This window comes from Anguilla anguilla, chromosome 13 (genome assembly GCF_013347855.1).
Source record: "Anguilla anguilla isolate fAngAng1 chromosome 13, fAngAng1.pri, whole genome shotgun sequence".
NCBI lineage: Eukaryota > Metazoa > Chordata > Actinopteri > Anguilliformes > Anguillidae > Anguilla > Anguilla anguilla.
Window position 1 is genome coordinate 4,424,589 of NC_049213.1, and position 20,714 is coordinate 4,445,302.

Here is a 20,714-nt window from a genome sequence, read left to right on the forward strand (position 1 = left end):
TATATGGGGTGGGTAAGTGGACTGTAGCGTGGGGAACTGAGTTGAGGGTGTACGAGGCGGCCGGGTTCAAATTTGGGGCGGTACTTACAGCAGCTCCAGAAGGTCCAGGACGACCTCTCTCACCAGGCAGGCCACGGGGGCCCTACAGACAACGAGAAGAGAAATAAATATGAAACACAGAGACCGGTATGATGTCATACGCAATATGGGGGCTCCAGGAAACATGAGCTCCATGTGTGATAGCCGCTATGTGTGTCGTTTTCAACACTTTTCATTACAGACATTTAGCAGACGCTCTTATCCACAGTGACTTACACAGAATTTGCATTGCATCCATTTATTCAGCTGGATATATACTGAATCAATGCAGGTTAAATACTCTGCTCAAGGGTAAAACGCCAGTGTCCTAACCGGTTCTTTAACTATCATACTACAATTTCAAGAATTCACATGTACAGGCCTAAGAACAAAAGGATGTCCGTCTGTCTGTCTGTCTGTCCATCAGAGGTGTCCAACAGTGTCCTCTGGTTTAACTCCAGTCTTGGAGGGCCGCAGTGTCTGCAGGTTTAACTCCAGTCCTGGAGGGCCACAGTATCTGCAGGTTTAACTTCAGTACTGGAGGGCCACAGTGTCTGCAGGTTTAACTCCAGTTCTGGAGGGCCGCAGTGTCCTCTGGTTTAACTCCAGTCCTGGAGGGCCACAGTGTCTGCAGGTTTAACTCCAATCCTGAAGGGCCGCACTATCTGCACGTTTAACTCCAGTCCTGGAGGGCCGCAGTGTCTGCAGGTTTAACTCCAGTTCTGGAGGGCCGCAGTGTCTTCAGGTTTAACTCCAGCCCTGGAGGGGGTGCTGTGTCAGCAGGTTTAACTCCAGTCCAGGAGGGCCGCAGTGCCTGCAGGTTTAACTCCAGCCCTGGAGGGGGTGCTGTGTCAGCAGGTTTAACTCCAGTCCAGGAGGGCCGCAGTGCCTGCAGGTTTAACTCCAGTCCTGCAGGGGGTGCTGTGTCTGCAGGTTTAACTCCAGTCCTGGAGGGCTACAGTGTCTACTGGTTTTCGAGGTGTTCTCTGCACCAGTGGTTCATTTCAGTCATTGACTGGCTAAGGAATCCACATACCTCGTCCTCAAGGCCATAATTAGCAGGTGATTGACGAATACCACAAAAAGTGGTTAGTCCTGAATGTTGGTGGTGATAAAACTGTTCTTCTTACATCCAAACTATTCCACAAAACACAGGTGCTTACTTGTTTTTCAGACAATGTAATAATGATGTAATATATGGCATTTGTGCATTTGGCTCTTTCAGTTTGACATAAGAGTCTGTTTTAAAGGGTCAAAATTGCCAAAGAAGCATACAGTATTCAGAGTTCTGGTGTGAATGTATGTGCAGATAATTCCAGATGATTCCGGAAGACTCTGGCTGCACTTACCATTGGTCCTGGAGCACCACTCTCACCGGAAGAACCTGCCTCACCCTGGAGAGCGAGAGAGAGAGAGAGAGAGAAAGAGAGAGAGAGGGAAGGAGGGAGGGAGAGAGAGAGAGAGAGAGAGAGGGAAGGAGGGAGGGATGGAGGGAGGGAGAGAGAGAGTGAGAGAGAGAGGGCAATTGGTCAGAGAGATAAATTGATGGCCAACGTGTGAAAAGTGATAGGAAAAGAGAATGAAAAAGACAGATATGGCTGGATATTCCACAGAAGAAATTCAGTCAAAGCACTTCAGCTATCAAATTAAACGGACACCCATCCATGTGCTGCCAAAGATAATCAATGTGATGTGGAGATGCAGTCAGAGATAACAGCTGTCTGTGAGTGACAGGACCAGGAAGGGCATCTGGAAAATCCTACCTTGGAACCTGCAGCACCAGCCTCTCCCTTGCCACCATCCAGACCTGAGTATCCCTACAGAAGGAGGACAGTTACAATGTTGCAGAGGCCTGATGGGAAACTATGATGTAACAAGTAAGAAAGAATGTCTACAGAATGAATCCTACTGCTAATGCTGCTTGGAATGCTACATGTGCACAGTAACTGGTCAGAAGGCATCACACTGAATAACATACATAAACATTTACCCATTGCTTTTATATAATCATCAATGTGAAGAATTATGTCATGCTTTTTTTTTTTTTACCAAACTGGCAGCAGATCTGATTAAATAGATGAGCTGGAAAATGAACTGAACGATCAATGAGGAAATTGAATAAATGAGCATGAGGTTGATGCTCACTCTGTGTCCCTTGATTCCAGGAAGACCGGGAGTTCCTGGGAATCCACGAGCTCCCTAAAAGATGAGCAGAAGAGAGAGAGAGAGAGAGAGAGAGTGAGAGAAGGAGAGAGACATAATCAGAAAGCTGTAGATGGAGATCACTCCAGCCTAAATCCCTGTCTCTGGGTACAAGAGTTACTGCACAGCTTAAGCTTCTGTAAACAATACTGTAAAAAGGTCTCTCGTGTTACTAGATAACACAATCTTGCATTTTTCAATTAAGTCATTTTAACTGCTTTTCGCTGCTGTAGTTGTGCATGTTTTCTTAAGGACAGACAGTACCTGAGGGCCAGGAGGTCCACGTTCACCACCTTTTCCAGGCTTTCCAGCTTCACCCTAGAGATATGGGGGGGGGGGGGGGGGGGGGGGGGGGGGGGGGGGGGGGGGGGGGGTTATTATGCTTCTCAGTCATAATAAAACCATTTAAAACTTACTGTCAATATAATAAGTACAAAGAGCAAAGGCATTTAGAAGAAGGCCATTAGAATCTGGTTGATGTATTTTTCATTTCAATACAGGCTCTTTAACATGACAGTATATTCCAGCCCAAACACACTGTGCCCCCTGGTGGGAACTGCATTAAAAGGAAAAAGGTTACATTCATCCACCATCGAAAGGCTGAAATAAAAATTGCAATTCCAGAAAAAAATTTTTTTCCCATGAAGTACCAATATTGAACAGCACCGGCACTGAGAAATTTCATAAGATTTGTTAGAATCTTTATGTTATTAAATCTAAATGTGTTCTCAACTAAATAAATGCATGATGTATTTCTCAAACTAATTGACTGAACTGAACATAGCAACATGAAGGCACATCAAACCTACTTCATAAGTTCAGATATTAAGAACATACAAGCATTACACATCACATTCTTGGCACTGGCATGGAGTGTACTGCGGAACAGGAAGCAACGTGGAGAGCCCAGGAAAGTCAGTCACCGTTACGGTAACAGTAGGATATAATGCATAAGGGTGGACTGCTGGGGAAAATGATCAGGGACAGTACTGAGAGTAATGATCAGGGACAGTAATTATTAGTGACAGTAATGATCAGGGACAGTAACGAGCAGTGACAGTAATGATCAGGGACAGTAATGATCAGTGGCACTAATGATCAGTGACAGCAATGACCAGGGGCAGTAATGATCAGGGACAGTAATGATCAGTGACAGCAATGATCAGTGACAGTAATGATCAGGGACACTAATGATCAGTGACAGTACTGACAGTAATGATCAGAGACAGTAAGACGGACAGTCATGATCATGGGCAGTAACAGGGGCAGTAATGATCATGAGCAGTAACAGGGGCAGTAATGATCAGTGACAGTAATGATCAGGGGTAGTAATGATCAGTGACAGTCATGATAAGTGACAGTAATTATCAGTGACATTAATGATCAGGGGCAGTAATGATCAGTGACAGCAATGATCAGTGACAGTAATGATCAGGGACACTAATGATCAGGGGCAGTAATGATCAGTGACAGTGATGATCAGAGGCAGTAATGATCAGTGACAGTGATGATCAGAGGCAGTAATGATCAGTGACAGCAATGACCAGGGGCAGTAATGATCAGGGACAGTAATGATCAGTGGCACTAATGATCAGTGACAGCAATGATCAGTGACAGTAATGATCAGGGACAGTAAGGATCAGGGACAGTACTGAGAGTAATGATCATGGACAGTAATTATCAGGGACAGTAATTATTAGTGACAGTAATGATCAGGGACAGTAACGAGCAGTGACAGTAATGATCAGGGACAGTAATGATCAGTGGCACAAATGATCAGTGACAGCAATTATCAGGGACAGTAATGATCAGTGGCAGTAATGATCAGTGACAGCAATGATCAGTGACAGTAATGATCAGGGACACTAATGATCAGTGACAGTACTGACAGTAATGATCAGGGACAGTAATGACCAGGGGCAGTAATGATCAGGGGCAGTAATGATCAGTGACAGTGATGATCAGAGGCAGTAATGATCAGTGACAGTGATGATCAGAGGCAGTAATGATCAGTGACAGCAATGACCAGGGGCAGTAATGATCAGGGACAGTAATGATCAGTGGCACTAATGATCAGTGACAGCAATGATCAGTGACAGTAATGATCAGGGACAGTAAGGATCAGGGACAGTACTGAGAGTAATGATCATGGACAGTAATTATCAGGGACAGTAATTATTAGTGACAGTAATGATCAGGGACAGTAACGAGCAGTGACAGTAATGATCAGGGACAGTAATGATCAGTGGCACAAATGATCAGTGACAGCAATGATCAGGGACAGTAATGATCAGTGGCAGTAATGATCAGTGACAGTAATGATCAGGGACACTAATGATCAGTGACAGTACTGACAGTAATGATCAGAGACAGTAAGACGGACAGTCATGATCATGGGCAGTAACAGGGGCAGTAATGATCATGAGCAGTAACAGGGGCAGTAATGATCAGTGACAGTAATGATCAGGGGTAGTAATGATCAGTGACAGTCATGATAAGTGACAGTAATTATCAGTGACATTAATGATCAGGGGCAGTAATGATCAGTGACATTAATGATCAGGAGCAGTAATGATCAGGGACAGTAACGATCAGTGACAGTTATGATTAGGGACAGTAGCAGGGACAGTAATGATCAGTGACAGTAATGATCAGTGATTGGCTCTATCAGCAGGGACAAAGCTGGGCAGCTCAGATGAGAACAGAGGGGAGGGACAGTGCTTATGTGGACAATGCTGAACTCGCTTCATTGGATTCGATGGAGTAATTATACAGGTGTTGTAATGACATGTCATTTGCTCATCAAATGATATAAAGTTGGGGTCTAAATTCTTAATCCCAACAGTAATAACGGAGCAGCTCTGTTTTTTTATGGACACAGTTATGTACTGTAATACGAGTAGCTCTGTTTTTCGTGGGGACAGTAATTTACTGTAATATGAGCAGCTCTGTTTTTCGTGACACAGAGATGTACTGTAATATGAGCAGCTCTGTTTTTCGTGAGGACACAGTAATTTACTGTAATATGAGCAGCTCTGTTTTTCGTGAGGACACAGTAATTTACTGTAATATGAGCAGCTCTGTTTTTCGTGAGGACACGGAGATGTACTGTAATATGAGAAGCTCTGTTTTTCGAGAGGACACAGTAATTTACTGTAATATGAGCAGCTGTTTTTCGTGAGGACACAGAGATGTACTGTAATATGAGAAGCTCTGTTTTTCGAGAGGACACAGTAATTTACTGTAATATGAGCAGCTGTTTTTCGTGAGGACACAGTAATTTACTGTAATATGAGCAGCTGTTTTTCGTGAGGACACAGAGATGTACTGTAATACGAGCAGCTCTGTTTTTCGTGAGGACACAGAGATGTACTGTAATATGAGCAGCTCTGTTTTTCATGAGGACACAGAGATGTACTGTAATATGAGCAGCTCTGTTTTTCGTGAGGACACAGAGATGTACTGTAATATGAGCAGCTCTGTTTTTCAGGACACGAAAGGACACTTTTTCCAGCGCTGGACGGCTTTCAGGCCTCCTGGGGACAGTGATGGAAACTGTTACCGAGGAAACTGAGACTCACGTCATCTCCAGGTTTTCCAGAAGGTCCAGATGGCCCGCGGGGTCCCATTGGTCCCTATTATCAGACAGGGGAGAAAAGAGAGACTCTTACACTTCCGCCGCCACCAGGGGGCAGTAGAGTGAAGGAAATACTCCCAGCGTGTTCAGGAAGGTCCCATCATTAGGAGAGCACTCCACTCCAGGCTGTGTACAATTACAAGGGACAGCTCACACAGCACTAAAGTATCAAGCAGAGAGTATAATGGATAATTATTGAGGGAGATAACTGAGCGTAGACTGCAGCTGTACGCAGCTGTAGTATGCGTGTGTGCAATAAACTAACACCTCCTCGGCAACTGCAAGCTTTCTGAAACAGCTTCGCATTTATTAGCAGATCTCAGTTGTCCTGTCTTTGGAATGTAGCACAGAGCTGAAGGTGATCTGCATGTCGCCTGCAAAACAGTGCCAGGTGTCGGTGTTTGCTGTCTGCAACCCCTCTGGTCTTAGCTGCCCATAGGGCTCAGATGTGGCACCAGTCTTCCTCCTCCCTGGGGGGGGAAGGGCAGGCGTAGCCCAGCAGCACACAGATTTACAGGTGGATGATCCTTATGATCATATATTTGGACCTCGTCCCAGCCTGGCGTTCAGCTGCTGCCTGGACCCCGTGGGGGTCTGGCGGGACGGGGTCCTGCCAAACGCATGCAGGGCTTTGACTGTAATTGAAGGTAATGATGTTTTCCGGAAGGGTTGGAGACGTGCAGGCAGAAGGTGCCGGAACGAGTTGAGCCCAGCGGGGGTGGGGGGGGTGGGGATTAGCCTGGCGCAGGAGTCGCTTGTTTGCTCGTGTGGGGGGGTGGGGGGGGGCGGAGGAGAGACACTTACAGATGTGCCAGGTTCTCCAGCCTCTCCGGGGTTGCCTTGGAAACCTTGCGGGCCCTGATGGGAAAAGAGGGGCGAGGGTTAGGCTACGGACCAATCAGCAACGTGAGGGCACAGAAAACTGCACTGGGCTCAGTCTGGAGCCGACCACGCCTTAATTAACCTAACGAAGCTGTGGCAGAGAGCAGCTTAATTATACTATGACTGACTGACTGACTGACTTATTGACTGAATGAATTAATGAATGACTAAATGAATGAATTAATTTTATTTTTGTGTCACAGCATATAAGTGGTCCATCCCACATAGGATTGCATAACACCAGTTTATAAAAGCACGTAAGACACGGACTTTCCAGTCACATAGCATAATAATACAAATTTAAGACCACAACCATAGGACCCACCAGCTACCTACACAACATATGGTCCATACTTTATCTAGAAAGTCCACAACTTAATTACCCTGTTAATTAACCTGCTGAAGATGTGACACATACAATCTTAATTACCCTGTTAATTAACCTGCTGAAGCCGTCACGTATAAAATGTTAATTACCCTGTTAATTGACCTGCTGAATCTGTGACACATACCAGCTTAATTACCGTTAATTAACCTGCTGAAGATGTGACACATACCAGCTTAATTACCCTGTTAATTAACCTGCTGAAGATGTGACACATACCAGCTTAATTACCCTGTTAATTAACCTGCTGAAGATGTGACACATACCAGCTTCATTACCCTGTTAATTAACCTGCTGAAGATGTGACACATACCAGTTTAATTACCCTGTTAATTAACCTGCTGAAGATGTGACACATACCATCTTAATTACCCTGTTAATTAGCTTGCTGAAGATGTGACACATACAATCTTAATTACCCAGTTAATTAACCTGCTGAGTCTGTGACAGTGTTCACACGTGTGACTCCTTCATTGTACATACATGACCCCTGACCCACACGCAAGTCAGCGGAGTCACAGCATGCAAAACACACTGTGTGTCAGAACAGGCAGTAACCCTAACCCTGAATCTGGCAATAACCCTAACCCTGAATCTGGCAATAACCCTAACCCTGAATCTGTCAGTAACCCTAACCCTGAATCTGGCAATAACCCTAACCCTGAATCTGGCAGTAACCCTAACCCTGAATCTGGCAATAACCCTAACCCTGAATCTGTCAGTAACCCTAACCCTGAATCTGGCAATAACCCTAACCCTGAATCTGGCAGTAACCCTAACCCTGAATATGTCAGTAACCCTAACCCTGAATCTGTCAGTAACCCTAACCCTGAATCTGGCAATAACCCTAACCCTGAATCTGGCAATAACCCTAACCCTGAATTTGGCAGTAACCCTAACCCTGAATCTGTCAGTAACCCTAATCCTGAATCTGTCAGTAACCCTAACCCTGAATCTGGCAATAACCCTAACCCTGAATCTGGCAGTAACCCTAACCCTGAATCTGGCAGTAACCCTAACCCTGAATCTGTCAGTAACCCTAACCCTGAATCTGGCAGTAACCCTAACCCTGAATCTGTCAGTAACCCTAATCCTGAATCTGGCAATAATCCTAACCCTGAATCTGTCAGTAACCCTAACCCTGAATCTGTCCTGCCGGCAGAGAGCAGAGGATTAGCTTTGTTTTCATTTCTGCTGACATTAAGCTAAGAATGCAGTATACAGTGTACATGTGTACATATGTGCTGTTTGCATTCTTTACTGAGAGTACAGTAGAGGGTAGTCTAAAATGATTTACCTCTTTATTATTATTATTATTATTATTATTATTATCTGCATCTTCAGCATATTATTTAAGGATCAATTATTTTCATTTTATACTTCACATTTTTAAACATAAAGATTACAGGTGACATGAAGTAATCCTGGTTGTAAGAAAGACATCAGAGATCAGTCTTAGCCTAACAGTATTAGCCGCTTTTCTGATGTGCCAATAGCAGCAGTCTTCATACAAAAATGCAAAAGGTTCAGCAGATGCTATTTTCAGGCCCTTGATGCTTCCCTACAAGCCGGGTGCAATTCTCAGGTAATGTATATATAGCCACTGAACTTGTAGCTGTATACAAAACACAGCAGGAGGACCAGAATTACACAGAGGGGGGGGACAGCGTCCTACAATTACGCTCATCTTTAAAAATCCCCCTGAACGCCCACCCTGCTGAATTACGCTCACGTTTTCTCTACAATTTCACAGGCGAGCAGGAGAGCGGCCCTAACCCGAACCCAAAAATCTGCGCCGCGTCGTGTCCCGACAGGACTGCCTGCCATACCTGAGCCGTAATGGCTCTGAGGCCCCGGGCTGCCGGGCTTCAGGTGCAGGGCTGTGTGTTTACAGCGGGGGGGGGGGGGGGGGGGGGGGGGGGGGGGGGGGGGTGGGAACCCCAAAACCATCAGGTGTCAGCCGTCTGCCCGGACTGGAAGCAGCCCTGCAGCTTTCAGCTGGGAGATAAAAGAGTCTGACTGCCGTGGAGAGAGGTGTGTGTGTGTGTGTGTGTGTGTGTGTGTGTGTGCGTATGTGTGAGTGTGTGTGTGTGTGCGTGTGTGCGTATGTGTGTGTGTGAGTGTGTGTGTGTGTGAGTGTGTGTGCGTGCGTGCATGTGTGTTTGTGTGTGAGTGTGTGTGTGAGTGTGTGTGTGAGTGTGTGTGTGTGTGTGTGTGTGTGTGTGTGGTGTGTGAGTGTGTGTGTGTGTGTGTGTAAGAGTGTGTTTGTGTGTGTGTGTGAGTGTGTGTGTGTGTGTGTGTGTGTGTGAGTGGGGTGTGTGTGTGTGTGTGTGAGTGTGTGTTTGTGTGTGTGTGAGTGTGTGTGTGTGTGTGTGTGTGTGAGTGTGTGTGTGTGTGTGTGTGCGTGCATGTCCGTGTGTGTGTGCGTGTGTGTGTGTGTGCGCGCGTGTGTGTGCATGTGCGTGTAAATATAGCTGCCTCCCGCGCAGTCTGAGTGTGTATTTGCTGGAGCCAGGTTGTGTGTGTTATTATGTAAGTTTAAAGGGTTGAGTCCAGGTTTTACAATCAGGTAGAAATCCCTGAGAACATGCTGGGGGAGACAGACTTAGAAAATTAATGGTGTAGCTTCTTTTTGGTTCTAGAAAGTTCTGCTGGAGCTTTTGTTGTGCGTAACCCTGAAAGCTGAACCCTGAAGCCCGAGAGCTGTGTCTTTAAGAGGCGAGGTTACCAGCGCACCTGAAGGAGCTCAGAGGTGCGAAAAGACAAATTAATCAAGATTTCCAGAGCTCTTGGACAGACAGGTGCAGCCGAGGGCAGATGGAAGCCATCAGACCAAACGCGCCGTCTCCGCTCACCAACGCGGGCGCTAATTCATTAATGAGCGTCTCTGCGCCGCGCGTTTTAGCGCGAGATACTTACAGGGGCTCCGGTGGGTCCTGGGGGGCCTCGGGGTCCCATGGGGCCCTGGGGTGAGAGGAGGAGAGAGAGACAGAGAACAGGAGCGTAAGAAACAAACAGGAAACTGGGATAGCAACCTGTTAAGGTAGGCATTTTAACACATTAATCAGTCGCATACAGGCCGTCAATTTCATTTAGTAACATGAACTCCACTCGTGTATGTACACATGGGTATTCTGCGGGTGTTCCTCCTTTTTTTAACTGCTCTTTCACCCCGCCCCCCCCCCCCCCCCAAACTCATAAAGCATATTGCCCTCTTTACCCCCCAGGGCAACAGAGAAACAGCAGCCATCTGTCAGGACCATAAACCAGGAGCATTCCTCAGCCATAATCAAGCTTCCTCTCTCTTTCTATCCCTCTCTCTCCCCCCTACTGTCTCTCCTTTTGTCTCCCTCTTTCTTTTTCGCTCACCCTCCATCCTCCCCTCCCTCCAGTCTCCCCCCTTTCTTTTTTCTCTCTTTTCAACATTGTCTTTCCCACTATCTGTCTAGAACTTTCTCTCCCTCTCTCGTTGTCTCTCCCTTCCCCTTTCTTTCTTTCTCTCTTCCTCTCTCCCTCCTCCTTCTTTTCTTACTCCCTCTCTTCACCCACTTCCACTCTCCTTCCCTCTCTCCCACTTCCCCTCTCTCTCTCCCCCTCACCCTCTATCTCTCCCATCCCCTTTCACTCTCTCCCTCTCCCCCCTCTCTCCTTCCCTCCCCCCTCTCACTCTCTCCCTCTTCCCCCTCACTCTCTCCCCCTCTCCCTCTCTCTCTCCCTCTCCCCCTCTCTCCCCATCACTCTCTCCCCCCCTCTCTCTCTCTCTCTCTCTCTCTCTCCCCCTCTCCCTCTCTCTCTCCAGCCCTGGGGTCAGACCCAGCAGCTGCTGATTTGCTGAGGGAGGGGGTCTCCCTCTCTGGCTCCTCCACTTGACTCATTGCATCCTGACATGAACCGTAATTAGACGTTTCTGCCCAACTCTCTGGCGTCTCTTTGAAGCGAGCCGAGCAGGGCGGGGCGGGGCGGGCGGGGCGGGGTTGAAGGGGCAGGGGTGGGGCCTTGGGTGGGTCCTGTGGCCCCTCAGGTGCCTGTCCCTGTCGGAGAAACCTGGTGACCCCCGGACGCACTCAGCGGGTGGGAGGCGTCTGTCACAGATGAATCTCCATTACAGTTCCTTAGGGCTGCCCCCACCCCCGAGAGAAAGCAGCCATTAAACGGAGTGTTCAGCCCAGACCGGCTCCTGCCTCATCGCTCAACGAGCAGGGGCCACACAGCGGCGACGAGAAACTCCCCAAAACTGCAAAAAGGGCCAGAGCCGGAACCTTTTAACATGCCAAAGACCATCAGTCAAGCCTTCTAATGACCAGCCCTCCATTGTCATCCCCATAGACTTCATTAGTTTTCCATCAGTTCCTCTTTCCCGACGGGTGGTTTACTCATTAAACTTATTATCGAGCGAACGGGCGACGGGGAGTTTGGGGCTGTCCGTCCGCCCCTCCCGGAGTCTATGTGGGGGTGCGGGACTCAGTAGTGCATTCCAGAATGAACAGGCCGTCCCCCTCCAGCACCGCAGCTCTCTGTGTGTCCGAGCGTCCGTGGGCCCGGCTGACTCTGCGGCTCAGCCGAAATGCATCTGGGGGGCTCTCGGTGCGCATCGCGATTCCGCCCCGCCGGGCCCTCTCGCCGGGTCGTACCCCTCCGTCGAGATATTTTCCATTTTTCGGGAGTCCGAAGAAAAGCGTGCTGTGAACCCATGTGTGTGCAGTCCCCGTGCTGCTGCAGTTTCTCCTCCTGGCCACAGGGTGGCAGTGTTAAAAAAAAAAAAAACCATTGATTTTGCATTCTCCTGAGGTGCCATCGTGGCTTTAACACACAGGCCACCATCTACAGCAGAACCGGCCCAGCGGAAGCCTGCCGCAGCGGGAGGTGAAACCGGAATCCCAGAGAAATCTCCACTTCCTGTCTCGCGCGCGGTTAGCGGTGTTAGCGTGACGCCGCGGCGGGCCGCTGCACTTGCCATTGGTCCCTGCATCACTCCCATCTGCGCGCCTCCAGCCTTCTCGTCAAATCCGCCAGTCATCTGAGCAGCAAAGTTCTGCAAAGGGAAAGAAACGGGGACAACCGTCAATCATAGATCCACAGGCTTAGCGCAGCAGAGCGGTTAGCTCGGCGCACAGTCAGAGAACAGGCGGTGGTTAGCTACCCTAACCCCCCCCCCCATCCCCCCCGAGAGCCTGTGTCTCTCTGTAACTGTTTATCTTAAACCATTATTGCTTTTCGCACCGTGACCCTGAACATAGTTTAAAAAAGCATTGGTACAGCCATATCCGCTCATATTAAAGAATTAAACTCGTGCTGAGTTCGATCCTCAATCTACCCTTAAGAGGTAGGGCTACATAATAACTGTTAGTGATAATGATAGGAATAAAAATAACTGATAGTGATAATAAGAATAATAATAACTGATAGTGATATTAATAAAAATAGTAACTGATAGTAAAAACAATAATATGTGATATTGATGGTGGAAGAAAGCCAGTGAGGTCTAGCAGATGGTTTGATCCTTTCCCTGCCTCCACGGGGGGGGGGGGGGGGGAGAACGGAATAATGGATGTGACGGAGAGAGCTCTGCTGTTTTTATTTAATCTATTTTCTGCTTACAAAGGGACTCCTGTCTTCCCAGAAAACCCCCACACCGCCTTACTGTCAGTACCTCTCCCTCTCTCTCATTCTCTCTCTGTCTCATTCTCTCATTTCCTCTCTCTCTCCCCCTCTCTCCCCCAATCTGTCTGTCCCTCATAGTCTGTCTCTCATTTGCTCATTCTCTCTCTCTCTTCCCCTCATCAGTCTGTCCCTTTCGATCTGCCTTTGATTTAAATATTAATTTTTCTTCTTTCTTTTTTATTTTTCCATATTTGGTGGTTTTGTAAATACATCTGCTAAGATGTGGCTTTTAAATGTCAAAAGCTTTTCTTTATTTCTCTCTTTATCTCTCTCCCACCAGTAATTACCCCGTTTCCTCTTCCCTTTCTTTCTCCCTAGCTTTTATGTCTATCCCCTCCTCTGTTTCTCACTATTTGAGTACTCTTTCCCTGCTGTTGCTCTCTGTTTGAGGACCCTTTCCCTGCTGTTTCTCTCTGTTTGAGGACTCTTTCCCTGTTGTTTCTCTCTGCTTGAGGACCCTTTCCCTGCTGTTTCTCTCTGTTTGAGGACTCTTTCTCTGTTTCTCTCTGTTTGAGGACTCTTTCTCTGTTTCTCTCTGTTTGAGGACCCTTTCACTGCTGTTTCTCTCTGTTTGAGGACTTTTTCTCTGTTTCTCTCTGTTTGAGGACTCTTTCCCTGCTGTTTCTCTCTGTTTGAGGACCCTTTCACTGCTGTTTCTCTCTGTTTGAGGACTCTTTCCCGGCTGTTTCTCTCTGTTTGAGGACTCTTTCCCTGCTGTTTCTCTCTGTTTGAGGACTCTTTCCCTGCTGTTTCTCTCTATTTGAGGACTCTTTCCCTGCTGTTTCTCTCTGTTTGAGGACTCTTTCCCTGCTGTTTCTCTCTATTTGAGGACTCTTTCCCTGCTGTTTCTCTCTGTTTGAGGACCCTTTCCCTGCTGTTTCTCACTGTTTGAGGACTCTTTCCCTGCTGTTTCTCTCTGTTTGAGGACCCTTTCCCTGCTGTTTCTCTCTGTTTGAGGACTCTTTCCCTGCTGTTTCTCTCTGTTTGAGGACTCTTTCCCTGCTGTTTCTCTCTATTTGAGGACTCTTTCCCTGCTGTTTCTCTCTGTTTGAGGACTCTTTCCCTGCTGTTTCTCACTGTTTGAGGACTCTTTTCCTGCTGTTTCTCTCTGTTTGAGAACTCTTTCCCTGCTGTTTCTCACTGTTTGAGGACTCTTTTCCTGCTGTTACTCTGTTTGAGAACTCTTTCCCTGCTGTTTCTCAGGCTCTTGCTGTGCTAGTCTTCTTCAGGACTCCTCTCTGACTCTCAGCCATGACACAGCGGGAATGTTCCCTCATAAGCCTGAACCCTCTCTCCTCCCCTCCCCTCTCCTCTGCTGTCCTCCCCCTCCTCTGCTCTCACCCCCTCTCCTCCTCTCCTCTCCTTGCGCCTCCTCCTGTCCTCTCCTCTCTTCTCCTCCTCTCCTATCCTCTCCTCTACTCTCCTCCACTCCTCTCTTCTTCTCTTCTCCACTCCTCTCCTCTGCTCTCCTTCCTTCACCACTCCTCTCCTCTCCTCTGCTCTCCTCCTCTCCTCTCCTCTCCTCTCTTTTGCCACTCACCCCGCCGAGGCCTGGGGGTCCGTTGGGTCCTGGAGGTCCGGGGGGGCCGGGGTTTCCGGGGGTACCAGGCTCTCCATCTCTTCCACGGGGGCCAGCGCTTCCCTGAGCGAGAGAACAAGAGACACATAAGGCCCACTTTCTGCTGGAATCAGCCGACTTCCTGCCAACCTACTGAGAGAGCCCCACTTCCTGTCAGCCTGCTGAGAGAGGCCCACTTCCTGCCAGCCTGCTGAGACAGCCCAAATTCTGGCTGAAATCAGCCAACAGAGGCCCACTTCCTGCTAGAACTAGCTAACAAAGGCCTACTTCCTGTCAGAATCAGACGACAGAGGCCTAATTCCTGTCAGAGCCAGCCAACAGATGCCTACTTCCTGCCAGAACCAGCTGGGAGTAGCCCACTTCCTACCAGAACCAGCCAACAGAGGCCTACTTCCTGCGAGTACCAGCTGGGAGTAGGCCCACTTCCTGCGAGAACCAGCTAACAGAGGCCCACTTCCCGCCAGAACCAGCCAACAAAGGCCTACTTCCTGTCAGAATCAGTCGACAGAGGCCTACTTCCTGTCAGAGCCAGGCAACAGAGGCCTACTTCCTGCCAGAACCAGCTGGGAGCAGGCCCACTTCCTGCCAGAACCAGGTGTCAGTCAGCCTTATGCTGGTATTACTCAAGGCTGCACCAGACAGACCACCCAGAAAAAAAATTTAAACATCAAAAAACATCAAGTAACCCCCGCAAAACTTCAGGCAACATCACGGGAGCAGCAAGTATGCCACAGTGAGAAGGGCAATCACAGCAGACCAAAGCACTACGGAGTGTTCACACGAGCAATGAACCGTCTGATGTCACGACTGCTCTCCTTGATCTCACCACACAAACGCACTGGGAAACCCACCGATGGTTTTCAGAAAGAAACAGGTCAGCTGTAAGATGAAAGGTAGAAATGGCTTAGAGACTCAGAGTAGATTTCAAAGAGCGGGACAGGAGTAACCCTCAATTAGTTCTAATCTGGGCCTGCCACACCTCTCTCCTCTTCGAGGTCTGCAGACGTCTGTTAAGCTTCATTGACGGTAAAAACCTAGATAATGAGCAGTGACTGAAAACTGGCTTTATTGCCAGAGAATGAGCAGAATTCATTTGCATTAATGCCTCTGAATGGACAACGCAAAGTCATAAAGCATACTCGTTAAAATGTGGAATGAAACTTCATTATTATGACATCCTCTCCAAAAAAAAAAACAGTACTACAGCATCTCACAGACTGCACACAACATGTACATGATACCGCAAATGACTACATGCACAAATAAATTCTAAACATTTGAGCGGTTTTAAATCTCTCATTTTAAAGAGAGATTCCTGTGAAATTTTAAAAGTTGTAGAAGTGTAAATCTTACATTAAATCTTATACCAATCGGCGCAAATGAGAATGCTTTGCATTATTAAAATGATAATTTGGCATGCCCCTTTATGGAAACAGCTTGAAGCAGGGGAAAGAAAAAGTCCCGTTTTCTTCCAGAAGGAAACAAAGAAGTTTAAAAAATAAATAAATATAATAAATAATTTGGACAATAACTTCATTCACCCAATCCCAAATCAAAGCCCAAACAATATTTTTCACAAGAAAAGCAAATTTTGCTGTGGAGAACTAAACCAGTTTCTCTTTAGCGTTTGTTTTAAATAAGTTTTACAACCGTCTGTACAGTAGACATTTACGCACTCTCAAGGGTGCACTGTTTAGTGGGGCTATTTATCCAGCGTTACGCTAACGCAATGCCTGAATTACGCCCTGATCACAGCTCACAGGGCCTTACATAAGCATACATAAATGTTTATAACAGCTACTGCTACTGTCTGCCATAACAAGCCAAGCCTGCTACGTCAAATATTTAAGAGTGTATGTGTGTGCTTATATGTATGTCATATATTATGAAACAATCTTCTGATATGTAGCATATGTAGTGCTGTTATGTAGCATATTTAGTGCTGTTATGAAGCATATGTAGTGCTGATCTGTAGCATATGTAGTGCTGTTATGAAGCATATGTAGTGCTTATCTGTAGCATATGTAGTGCTGATATGTAGCATATGTAGTGCTTATATGTAGCATATGTGGTGCTGTTATGTAGCATATGTAGTGCTGTTATGAAGCATATGTAGTGCTGATCTGTAGCATATGTAGTGCTGTTATGAAGCATATGTAGTGCTTATCTGTAGCATATGTAGTGCTGATATGTAGCATATGTAGTGCTTATATGTAGCATATGTGGTGCTGTTATGTAGCATACGTAATGCTGTTATGAAGCATATGTAATGCTTATATGTAGCATATGTAGTGCTGATATGTAGGTTTGTTACAGCACACCACAGGTGGTTTTTATTGTCGCCAAGTGTAACACATTTAAACTGTTAGACTGAAAGTATGAAAAAGTTACAGCTTAGTTTGGGCCATAATAGAAGGTGACCGTATACCACACCGCACAGGAGGAGAACCTTCTCAACCCTTCGCTCATTTTTCTGCAAGTCCTGGAGGAGTTTTAAATGCTTTTCCCTCGGCTATGAAACACTGGCTCACTCTGCCCTTTTCAACCACTAAACACACCGATAAATATCTTGCGCCATTCTTCAAAGAAATTAGAGGGGGAAAGGATGCACGGGCACGCAGCAGATCCATCCTCGCCGGAATATTTACGACTGGTAATTATCCGAGAGCTTGCTGCTGTAGGGACGGACTGAAAAGCAGTAAATTGTGTGAAAAATACCCCTGACTCTATTTGTGCAAGCATCTGTGTGAAGCATTTAAAGTACAGGTCAAGCGAGACAAACAGAGCAGTCTCTACCCATATGGAATTACAGCTGTACTGTAGTTCTTATACCAAGGCCCTACGGCCCTGTCTTTAGCACACGCTATCCAATTAACACATACAAAACCAATAACATGACCAGTGATTGGTCATGGTATTTGTTTTGAACCCGCCATTGGTTATTATTAGCTTTATGTACTGAAGCTATGTTCGCGCAAAAGACATTTTGCGGATAATGAAGTTTCGCTCATATTGTCGTACTCAATATAAATATGAGAACTCAATTATATTAGGATGGTGTGGATGTCTTCAGCTGCCAGTCAGTCCTCACCCAGATGCCCAACGGGAGGGAAGGGTGAGGAATGGGTCAGTCATCCTTTACCCAATCATATCAGATCAGTCATCTGTTAACCAATCAATTCAGATCAGTCATCCTTTAACCAATCATATCAGATAAGTCATCCTTTAACCAATCATATCAGATAAGTCATCCTTTAACCAATCATATCAGATCAGTCATCCTTTAACCAATCATATCTGATCAGTCATCCTTTAACCAATCATATCAGATCAGTCATCCTTTAACCAATCAATTCAGATCAGTCATCCTTTAACCAATCATATCAGATTAGTCATCCTTTAACCAATCATATCAGATAAGTCACCCTTTAACCAATCATATCAGATCAGTCATCCTTTAATCAATCATATCTGATAGGTCATCCTTTAACCAATCATATCAGATTAGTCATCCTTTAACCAATCATATCAGATCAGGGATCCTTTAACCAATCATATTAGATCAGTCATCTGTTAACCAATCATTTCAGATCCGTCATCCTTTAACCAATCATATCACAACACAAGGTCATCTCCATTGCCCAGTATCACAAAACCAGTTCATCACTTCTACACAGCGTCCAGAAATCTTCACCTTCCATGAGCAGAAACAGCCACGATTGGAGCATTTCAGAGGAGCCAATACAAGAGAATGTCATATTTCTACAGAAATGTGTTTTAACACCATCATATCCCATCGTTAAACATTCCAAACCTCACTGACTTTGAAAAAGAGCAGCGACCACCAATGCAGCGGCACGAGGTCATAAAATCCACCGATGAGTTTTTACCAGACTATTGCTGTCAAAACAAAAAATATCCCCAAAGGGAATCTGTAAGCAAGCTAGAATAACCACAGCAGACATGTCTTATGGGGCTCTTCAGACAGATGTAAATGAATGGAAATGAGGCCTCGGTTCGTAAAAGGCGTCGTGCTCGCGCGCATCCCAAACCGCAGCGTTAGCGCCGTAGCCCCGGGGCTTTCAGACGGCGTGTAAAATGGCGTCGGATGCGTGCGGTATGGAACGCGCGCGGGACAGCGCCGCTGGTTTCCCATGCTGATCGCAGGCGCGCGGATCGACCGCCAGTCGCGCCCTCTTTCCGCGCTCCCTCAAACGATAAGACGGGGGTGACCCGGTGGGGGGGAGGGGGGTGCCCCCCTCTTTTCTCACGCCGTTAGAGGGGAACCGCGCAGAGTGACGTCTCGGACGAAAACTCACCCTCTCGCCCTTATCGCCTCGGTCTCCGCGGTGTCCCTGCTCTCCGGGGGGTCCCTGCGGGGCGATGACAGACACCAATGAGACGCCGGTGAGACCCGACAGGCCACGCCCAGAGGGGAGAAGACTGATACAGCAACCAATCAAATTGCTCAAAATGCGCCTACCATGGGGCCTGCTGGTCCTCTTGGTCCTACAACCTGAACAAAAAAAAACAAGAGAAACGTCTCATTAAATCGACAGAATTTGGCGCTGCAGTCCAGGTGTAGAATATTAAAAAAACTTAATGGTCTAGCCTTCATTTAACCAGGAATGCCTCACAGAGATTAAAATCCCCTTTGCAAGAGAGAACCTGGCAGCAGCGGGAGGAGCTGCCAGAACATTCAGACAACACAACTACAATAAATGCTTACATATATCACGCTGACTAGAAATACATACGATAGCTGCACTAATTAGATATACGCATAATAAAAAATCTCATAAAAATGATACCTCAAAAGTCAGAAATATTTATATACGTATGAAGCTGTGCTTCAAAAAAGGACTTGGCCTATGAAACATGAGAGTGCTTTTTGGCAGTGAGCCCAATGGAGCTGTGGGCCAACCTCTTTATTTCCAGTGGTTTTTACCTCTAAATAATGCTCAGTTTAAGAACACTGAGCAGGTTCAAAAGCTCCACACATCGAAGGTGAAAGCTGCTTGTCTCAAATTTATTCGTTTTTATTACTTGTGGTTAGGTTTGAAGATTCACTACAAGTGACCAATAAAAAGAGAGGGCCTATCAATCTCACTATGAACTCACTATGAACGTAATGTTCTTTACCAAAGAGAGAGACTAATGTCCACAGCACACTAAACAGACATTTAAAGACAAAAAAACTGGCACATTTATCCTTTTATAAATGAAAAGTGACTTGGGTTTATAGGGTGAGAAAGCAAGACTATGTGTATGTGTGTGTGTGAGAGTGTGTATAGTGTGTATGTGTGTGCATGTGTGTGTGTGTGCATGCATATGTGCATATTGTGTGCACATGTGTGTGTGTGTGTGCACGTGTGTGTATATCTGTGTGAGTGTGTGTGTACAGTGTGTGTGAATAGTGTGTTTGTGTATGTGCATGTGTGTGTGTGGAGGGCGTATAAATGGTTTCCATGTGCTCTGCAGCTGTGAAGGCCTTCTTGCATGCTGGTAGGGGTGAAGAGGGAGGCTGTGTTGTGCTTGAGAGAGTGTGTGTGTATAGTATGTGTGTGAGTTTGTGTGTGTGTGTATGTGTGTATAGTATGTGTGTGTGTGCATAGTGTGTTTGTGTGTGTGTCTGTGTGTGTGTGTGTGAGTGTATGTGTGTGTGAGTGTGTGTAGGTGTGCGTGTGTGAGTGTGTGTGTGTGTGTATGTGTGTGTATAGTACGTGTGTGTGAGTGTGTGTAGGTGTGTGTGAGTGAGTGTGTGTGAGTGTGTGTAGGTGTGTGTGTGTGTGTGTGAGTGAGTGTGTGTATGTGTGTGTATAGTATGTGTATGTGTGTGTGTGTGTTTGTGTGTATAGTGTGTGAGTGTGCGAGTGTGTGTATGTGTGTGTAGTATAGCAGAGAACAGGAACACTGTGACACTCTTAAACTGCACACTCACAAACTCACACCACTGAAAGTTACGCAATGACCAGCCGCAATACTGCACTGGAACTTTACTCCTACAGAGCAGACTGCGGAAGGTGTTAGGGTTGGGGTTAGGGTTATGGTTGGGGTCAGGGTTGGGGGTGAACAGCCAGCTCTGCTCTCAGCTCTGCTAATAAACTACAGCCAACGGCAGAAATTAAACGAATACTGCGCAGAGTGCGCAGACAGACGGGAGCACTTACATCTGTGATGTCACCGGGTTCACCTTTCTGTCCCTGTTTAAAAAAAACAGGGTGGGAGGGAGGGGGTATTAGGACTCGTTTTAAACCCCAAAACAACAAAAAAAACAGTTTCCATTTTAA

The 20,714-nt window shown here is 46.6% G+C and overlaps 1 protein-coding gene across 2 annotated transcripts in view; it reads right to left on the bottom strand.

Moving 5' to 3' along the window:
• The window catches only part of col2a1b (collagen, type II, alpha 1b), a 77,100-nt gene that overhangs the window by 49,391 nt on the left and 6,995 nt on the right, over positions 1 to 20,714 (bottom strand). For both annotated transcript variants that reach the window (XM_035386850.1, XM_035386851.1), the window contains 13 exons: positions 20,595 to 20,627; positions 18,908 to 18,940; positions 18,744 to 18,797; positions 14,386 to 14,487; positions 12,139 to 12,216; positions 10,104 to 10,148; positions 6,722 to 6,775; positions 5,862 to 5,915; positions 2,545 to 2,598; positions 2,224 to 2,277; positions 1,842 to 1,895; positions 1,428 to 1,472; positions 89 to 142 (listed from right to left, as the gene is read on the bottom strand). In XM_035386850.1, coding sequence (XP_035242741.1) covers positions 89 to 142; positions 1,428 to 1,472; positions 1,842 to 1,895; positions 2,224 to 2,277; positions 2,545 to 2,598; positions 5,862 to 5,915; positions 6,722 to 6,775; positions 10,104 to 10,148; positions 12,139 to 12,216; positions 14,386 to 14,487; positions 18,744 to 18,797; positions 18,908 to 18,940; positions 20,595 to 20,627 — 714 coding nt within the window. The remainder of the gene's footprint in view (positions 1 to 88; positions 143 to 1,427; positions 1,473 to 1,841; positions 1,896 to 2,223; positions 2,278 to 2,544; positions 2,599 to 5,861; positions 5,916 to 6,721; positions 6,776 to 10,103; positions 10,149 to 12,138; positions 12,217 to 14,385; positions 14,488 to 18,743; positions 18,798 to 18,907; positions 18,941 to 20,594; positions 20,628 to 20,714) is intronic.